The sequence below is a fragment of the Oncorhynchus masou genome, chromosome 17, assembly GCF_036934945.1.
Source record: "Oncorhynchus masou masou isolate Uvic2021 chromosome 17, UVic_Omas_1.1, whole genome shotgun sequence".
In the NCBI taxonomy this organism is placed as follows: Eukaryota; Metazoa; Chordata; class Actinopteri; order Salmoniformes; family Salmonidae; genus Oncorhynchus; species Oncorhynchus masou.
Window position 1 is genome coordinate 42,063,050 of NC_088228.1, and position 8,264 is coordinate 42,071,313.

Consider the following 8,264-nt stretch of genomic DNA (forward strand, 5'->3'; position numbering starts at 1 on the left):
ACAGACACCCCTATAACGCCAAAAGTTGTGACAAGGTATTTTTTTTAACTTTTATTTTTTTTAACACAAAAAGTCCTCTGTGATAACACTGTGACAACACACACACACAGTGACCATCTTCAGAGACATGGTCCAGCTCTGTCGGCATCCTCGTTAGCTCCATCACACACACACACAACCTGACAACCCAAGCTGCTCTTCGATTTCACGTAGCGTTATTTACATAAGTACTACTAGACACAGCTAAACACTGCTGTTTGATCCCTTTCTACACAACGCGTTGTTCACGTGCTCTGGTAATGTGCTGTTCTACTCTGACACAATCCTATACCTTTATGGTTTGTGTTTCTGCTTTGGTGGAAAAATATTCATTTTCCTTAATCGTTCTCAATCTTCTCATCAAATCCTAATTTGTCAAATGAAACACACAGCATGGGGTTTTATCTTAGAGTGTTTGGCAATTTACCTCTAGGGACTTTCAATTGAGTTGAGTGCAAACAAGACCTTGTTGGCAGATCTACTGTGATATATATCTAGGATAGACACCAAATGCTAGTAACTCCAAGCAAAGCAACATTATCTATCCAAAGCTTAACATTAGGTGGGTGTGTAAGTAATACCACTGTTTGGTTTCTGTCATATCCTAAGAAATGGCATACATTTATGATTTCATAGCTGTGACTATTATTACAATCTGGCATTATCAAAATCTAATAAACCATTCAAAGCAGAAAACACTCAAGGAAGCATAACTATTCTTAATAAAATGATTGTTAACATCAAAATAAAGCAGATCGTGCATAGCTATTGCACAGCTACCCAGATATTCAACGTTTGCGTATAGAGCAAAAGTCTGACATGATTATCCACACACATAAAGGTCAACAGTGAAAAAAAACAAGCCATTTACAATGTGAAAATGGCTAAATGTACAGCAAGAACACGTAAAACAATCAAAGCAGCATAGGAAGAAACACCTTAGGGGGTGACAGCTTCACCGATTGTGAAATCTAGAACATTGGTCCCCACCAGTAACCTGCCAAAGTTTGGAACAGGTAGGAGAATAAGGAACATGTTGCCAATAACACCATGGGAATGCAATGGCGGTCTAAACCAAGACAAATACCTCGAAGAAGTCCAATGGAAATGTAACAATCCAGAACGATATTCTCTGGTGTTGTGGTACATCTCTCACAGCAGCCCAATTTAGTTGTATTGTCATTCACAAAGCAGTAGTAGCCTAGTGTGAAAGATTCTCTTTCTGAAAGGTTTGGTCCATTAATGACAAAATGGGCTCGTTTATAAAGCACATGTCCAACTAAAGTGAACCAATCATCTGAAGGTTACCGTCTCTGCTTCAAATGGCTCTCAAAGAGCAGCCAATCAAACGATATCTCCGTCATAATGTCATAGATGGTCTCATATACTAGGCTGATGTCTTCCTATAGAGTCACATCATGCTTAAGGTAGGCTGTCATTTGCATAGGCAAGGCAAACAAGTATGCGAAGAGTTCAAACTTTGGCAAGTAATGGTGATCCTCTGTTCCATGAATAAAGGTTGAGACTGTTCCTATTTAAAACCTCTGATGCATCGACACTGCACCAAAACGACATTTCATTTCACTCAGTAGTATTCAGGATAGTAAGTAGTATAATAGGATCTTTTTCACCTTATCAAGAGTGGCTAAATGCTGAAGTTCCAGTGTCAGGCAAAAAGGAAAAACAGCTGGCGTGATCATTTAAATAACAACATTCATTATTGCACATGCTCGTCTGAGGACTCCTAAAGAGGAGCTTGAATACGCGTGTTCGGCCTCGATCCATTTCAGCCCCTAGCTCCTTCTTTTAGCCATTACCCATTCTGTGTTAGATCATCGGAGGGCTAGGTGGAGCCATTACCATATTGCTGTCACCTATCTGGCCCATTCAGATCTGTGAACACCGATGGGGTAGGTGCTAGGGGAAGGGGTTAGTGATTGAAATGGAACGGGGCCTTTGTTCTGCTACCCAGAAGCCTTGGCTAATGGCAGACAGACCATTCAGAGGTATCATCCTCCACAGATAAATATAGCACACAATTACCTAGTGTGCCACACCTATACATTCCTCCACTGTGATTCCAGCAGATATGATGTCATTGTATGTTTTGCATTGTATTTGCAAAGAAAGTCCTCATTGATGAAATGCCACAAGAAGAAAGCTTGCATTTCAGAGGCAATTGAAGTTGATTTGTTTGAAAAAAAATGGATTGATCATGTATGTCTGTGAATGTGTGCGTACTGTACTCTGTGTGTACTGTACTTTGTGTGTATATGTTTGTATACATTTCCTTTCTCAAGCCTTGAGTTCACATGCATTGACACTTATCCCATCCAAAAGCTACCAGGCAGAGGAGCACACAATCTATGCTCTGGGTAGAAGCTTCCCTCAGCCACAGATCTAGGACCAGCATTACCTTAACCATTAGGAAAAAGCTAATCTGACCTTAGATCAGTGTCTAGGACCAGTTTACCTCCCTCATTACCTTAACCATTAGGGAAAAAGCTAATCTGACTTTAGATCAGTGTCTAGGGGCAGCTTAATCCTACTTCTACAGCAGTCAAGGACACACATTACTGTTACCATCAGAGGCACATTTCAAACCACTTTCTTCTTCACACTCACAAGGCAAACATCAGACTGAACCAACAGTCTCTGGAGCTAGAAGACACCAACAGAAGAACAGGGGTGGGTGGAGGTGGGAGAAAAGAAAGGGATGAATGAAGAACAGTCGAACGAGGGTATAGGAATGAAAACTAAAGGAGGACGAATTCAGGTAAGGCTCGAGGTGCAAGAGTCTTGGGCAAGAATTGCCGGCAGGAGAAAAATGGTGGAGAAAGAAAGAATGGATGGAGTGCTCTGAGGGTTGACATTCAATGCTATAGACTAGGCTGAGAGGTGGATGGGGTGATGGGTGAGGCAGAGGAGGGGTTGTGGGGTCATGGCTGTTCTGGCGGTGAGGTCAGAGGTCGTGGTGTTGGGCTGGCTGGTTCTTTAACAGGTCAGCACCTGGAGCAGGCACTGGCTGCCACGCTTCCTGGTTCCCGGACCCCGATTGGACGTTGCCGGGGCGTCACCACGCTTCAAGAAACTCCAATCAGTAGGCCGTTCATTGGCGTGACTTCGGTCTTCAGCTAAGAGGGAGAAGAGGGAAAAACAGAGAGAAAGAAATAAAACGTATTATTCACTGTTACACTTCTGTTACACACCCAGATGAGGACGCCACAGCCAAAATGTTTATGAACAACTGTTACAACTTCACACTGCAATGAAGAGTAGAGAGCGCAAAGGTTAGGTTATTGCGCAACGATTTTGAAGATATGTTGCGGTTAAAGGTTAATGGAATATTTGAAATATGTTTTGGCTTTGTTAGCATGAAACCACAACAATAGCGTAAGTGCTTGCAGATGATGAGAAGCTGAAAATGCCATTGAGTGAGTGATAGTTGCAGCATGTATATTGTTATATAAAATCTGTTACCTTCCCTCAGTAAGTAACCTGTATTAAGTGTAACTACTGGTAAAAGTATTGAAAAGATTCAGCCTGCCCTGGCTTTCAGCCAGTCACACCCCCTACTGTCAAATGATTTCATTACTCTTCTGATGAAGGACAGCAATTAGTATTTTTAAAGGCTATCAGGCTATATTTGTGTGTGTGTCTGTGTCCTTGGGAGATAAATAGTTTCTAGTATTTTAATGATTGCCTTCAGAGAATGGAAACTATGCATACATTTAAAGTTTTCAATGGTACAGAAAATCATCATTGTGTGTGGTCTCCATAGTGGATCACTTAGGCTGCGTTTACACAGGCAACCCAATTCTGATCTTTTTTTGCACTAATAGATTTTTGAATAATCACATCAGATCTTGTAACTGTAATTGGTCAAAAGACAAATGAGTGAAAAAAACATCAGAATTGGAAACACAGCCTTAGTACACTGAACAAAAATATAAATGCAACATGTAAAGTGTTTGTCCCATGTTTCATGAGCTGAAATAAAAGATCCCAGACATGTTTTATATGCACAAAAATAATATTTCCATCCAATTTTGTGAACAAATTTGTTTACATCCTTGTGAGCATTTCTTATTTGCCAAGATATTCCATCCACCTGACATGTGTGGAATATCAAGAAGCTGATTAAACAGCACGATCATTACATATATGCACCTTATGCTGGGGACAATAAAAGGCCACTCTAAAATGTGCAGTTTTGTCACAAAACACAATGCCACAGATGTCTCATGTTTTGAGGGAGCACACAATTGGCAAGATGACTGCAGGAATGTCCACCAGAGCTTTTGCCAGAGAATGTAATGTTAATTTATTTATTAACCAATTCTCTACCATAAGCCGCCTCCAATGCCGTTTCAGAGAATTTGTCAGTACGTCCAACCGGCCTCACAACCGCAGACCACGTGTAACCACACAAGCCCAGGACCTCCACATCCTGCTTCTCCGCCTGTGGGATCGTCTGAGACCAGCCACCTGGGCAGCTGATGAAACTGTGGGTTTGCACAACCGAAGAATTTCTGCGCAAACTGTCAGAAACCGCCTCAGGGAAGCTCACCAGGGTGTCTTATGGTGGCAGTGCGGTTATGGTATGGGTAGACATAAGCTACGGACAGCGAACACGATTGCATTTTATCAGGCCTCCCGAGTGGCGCAGCGGTCTAAGGCACCACTGCAGCCCCGGGATGGGATTTCCTTGTCCCATCGTGCTCTACCGACTCTTTGTGGCTGGCCAGGCGCCTGCAAGCTGACTTTGGTCGTTAGTTGTACACATTGGTGTGGCTGGCTTCCGGGTTAAGCGAGCAGTGTGTCAAGAAGCAGTGTGGCTTGGCAGGGTCCTGTTTCTTGATCTTTGCCTCTCTCTCTCTCTCGAGTCCGTACGGGAGTTGCAGCAATGGGACAAGACTGTAACTACCAATTGGATATCACGAAAAGTGGGGAGATAAAGGAGTAAAAAGTTTTAAAAACAAATTTTTCTTTTCTCGCATTTTGTCGATGGAAATTTGAATGCACAGCACAGGAGGTTGGTGGCACCTTAATTGGGGAGGACGGGCTCATGGTAATGGCTGGAGCGGTTAATGGTATCAAATACACCAAACACATGGTTTCCAGGTGTTTGATGCCATTCTATTCGCTCCGATCAGCCATTATTATGAGCTGTCCTCCCCTCAGCAGCCTCCACTGATGCACCTTTTACGAGATCCTGAGGTCCATTTTTGTGCCATTCATCTGCCGCCATCACCTCATGTTTCAGCATGATAATGCAAGGCCCCATGTCACAAGTATCTGTACACAATTCCTGGAAGTTGAAAATGTCCCAGTTCTTCCATGGCCTGCATCCTCACCAGACATGTCACCCATTGAGCCTGTTTGGGATGCTCTGGATCGAAATGTGTATGACAGCGCGTGCCAGTTCCCGCCAATATCCATCAACTTCGCACAGCCATTGAAGAGGAGTGGGACAACATTCCACAGGCCACAATCAACAGCCTGATCAACTTTATGCTGTATGAGGCAAATGGTCGTCACACCAGATACTGACTGGTTTTCTGATTCATGACCCTACCTATTTTTTAAGGTATCATGTAAAATCCATAGATTAGGGCCCGTAACTCAGTAAAATCTTTGAAATGGCTGCAAGTTGCGTTTATATTTTTGTTCCGTGTATAAACAGCATTTAAATATAATTCTAGGGGTGATACAAAACTCATTGAGGTGTTGATTTAGGACAAGGCATTAGTTTCTAAGACTTATATTCATACATTTGTACGACTTATATGATAGTCCTTAAATATTACTTTTCTGTTGTTTGATTGGATGGTAAAACAGTGATGTCACACAGCACGACAGGCACAACAGGCCAAGCCACAGTGATGTCACACAGCACGACAGGCACAACAGGCCAAGCCACAGTGATGTCACACAGCACGACAGGCACAACAGGCCAAGCCACAGTGATGTCACACAGCACGACAGGCACAACAGGCCAAGCCACAGTGATGTCACACAGCACGACAGGCACAACAGGCCAAGCCACAGTGATGTCACACAGCACGACAGGCACAACAGGCCAAGCCACAGTGATGTCACACAGCACGACAGGCACAACAGGCCAAGCCACAGTGATGTCACACAGCACGACAGGCACAACAGGCCAAGCCACAGTGATGTCACACAGCACGACAGGCACAACAGGCCAAGCCACAGTGATGTCACACAGCACGACAGGCACAACAGGCCAAGCCACAGTGATGTCACACAGCACGACAGGCACAACAGGCCAAGCCACAGTGATGTCACACAGCACGACAGGCACAACAGGCCAAGCCACAGTGATGTCACACAGCACGACAGGCACAACAGGCCAAGCCACAGTGATGTCACACAGCACGACAGGCACAACAGGCCAAGCCACAGTGATGTCACACAGCACGACAGGCACAACAGGCCAAGCCACAGTGATGTCACACAGCACGACAGGCACAACAGGCCAAGCCACAGTGATGTCACACAGCACGACAGGCACAACAGGCCAAGCCACAGTGATGTCACACAGCACGACAGGCACAACAGGCCAAGCCACAGTGATGTCACACAGCACGACAGGCACAACAGGCCAAGCCACAGTGTGCCAAACCATTTACCAGCATAAGGAGTGGAAGAGGAGGAGCTTAGAGAGGAGATCCTCCGATCGTTCTTCTGGAGGTACTCAGGGGAAAGGAGGGAGGAGGAGGAGAGGAAGGAGGGAAGAGACAAACGCAGGATGAAGGAACAGGTGAAACAGACAGGGAGGGTGCAAAACAGAGACAACACTAGAGATACAGTACTGACACTAGGACTGGGTAACCAGATACTGAACACTACACATGAACAACATTGTATGTGGTATACAAGATGGGAATACTTGGGTATTCCACATACAGTATGGATTGAGGACAATTACAATCTCTTACCTCTAAGTTAGTCCTGGCTTTTTTCAGCACATCACGAGTCCTTGATACTGCAATGAAAAGGGGAACTGTACAATAAGAAGAAACATCTAACTAGGACCTTTTTCTGTAACACACACACACACACTGGGACACCAGACCAAACACAAACACTGGGACACCAGACCAAACACACACACTGGGACACCAGACCACACACAAACACTGGGACACCAGACCAAACACAAACACTGGGACACCAGACCACACACACACACTGGGACACCAGACCACACACACACACCGGGACACCAGACCACACACACACACTGGGACACCAGACCAAACACACACACTGGGACACCAGACCACACACACACACTGGGACACCAGACCACACACACACACACTGGGACACCAGACCACACACACACACTGGGACACCAGACCAAACACAAACACTGGGACACCAGACCACACACACACACTGGGACACCAGACCAAACACACACTGGGACACCAGACCACACACACACACTGGGACACCAGACCACACACACACACTGGGACACCAGACCAAACACACACTGGGACACCAGACCACACACACACACTGGGACACCAGACCACACACACACACTGGGACACCAGACCAAACACACACTGGGACACCAGACCAAACACACACTGGGACACCAGACCAAACACACACACTGGGACACCAGACCACACACACACACTGGGACACCAGACCAAACACACACACTGGGACACCAGACCACACACACACACTGGGACACCAGACCACACACACACACTGGGACACCAGACCAAACACACACACTGGGACACCAGACCACACACACACACTGGGACACCAGACCACACACAAACACTGGGACACCAGACCAAACACACACCGGGACACCAGACCACACACACACACACACACACTGGGACACCAGACCACACACACACTGGGACACCAGACCAAACACACATTGGGACACCAGACCACACACACACACACTGGGACACCAGACCACACACACACACTGGGACACCAGACCACACACACACACTGGGACACCAGACCACACACACACACTGGGACACCAGACCAAACACAAACACTGGGACACCAGACCAAACACACACCGGGACACCAGACCACACACACACACACACACACACACTGGGACACCAGACCACACACACACTGGGACACCAGACCAAACACACATTGGGACACCAGACCACACACACACTGGGACACCAGACCAC

General features: G+C 45.8%; 1 protein-coding gene across 1 annotated transcript in view; it reads right to left on the reverse strand.

The window, feature by feature from the left end:
• Nucleotides 1–36: 36 nt before the first annotated feature.
• The window catches only part of LOC135559065 (myomegalin-like), a 125,204-nt gene continuing 116,976 nt past the window's right edge, over nucleotides 37–8,264 (reverse strand). Inside the window, 3 exon segments of the mRNA XM_064993417.1 lie at nucleotides 37–3,173; nucleotides 6,696–6,750; nucleotides 7,005–7,051. Of these exon segments, the coding sequence (XP_064849489.1) occupies nucleotides 3,034–3,173; nucleotides 6,696–6,750; nucleotides 7,005–7,051 (242 nt within the window). The 3' untranslated portion in view covers nucleotides 37–3,033.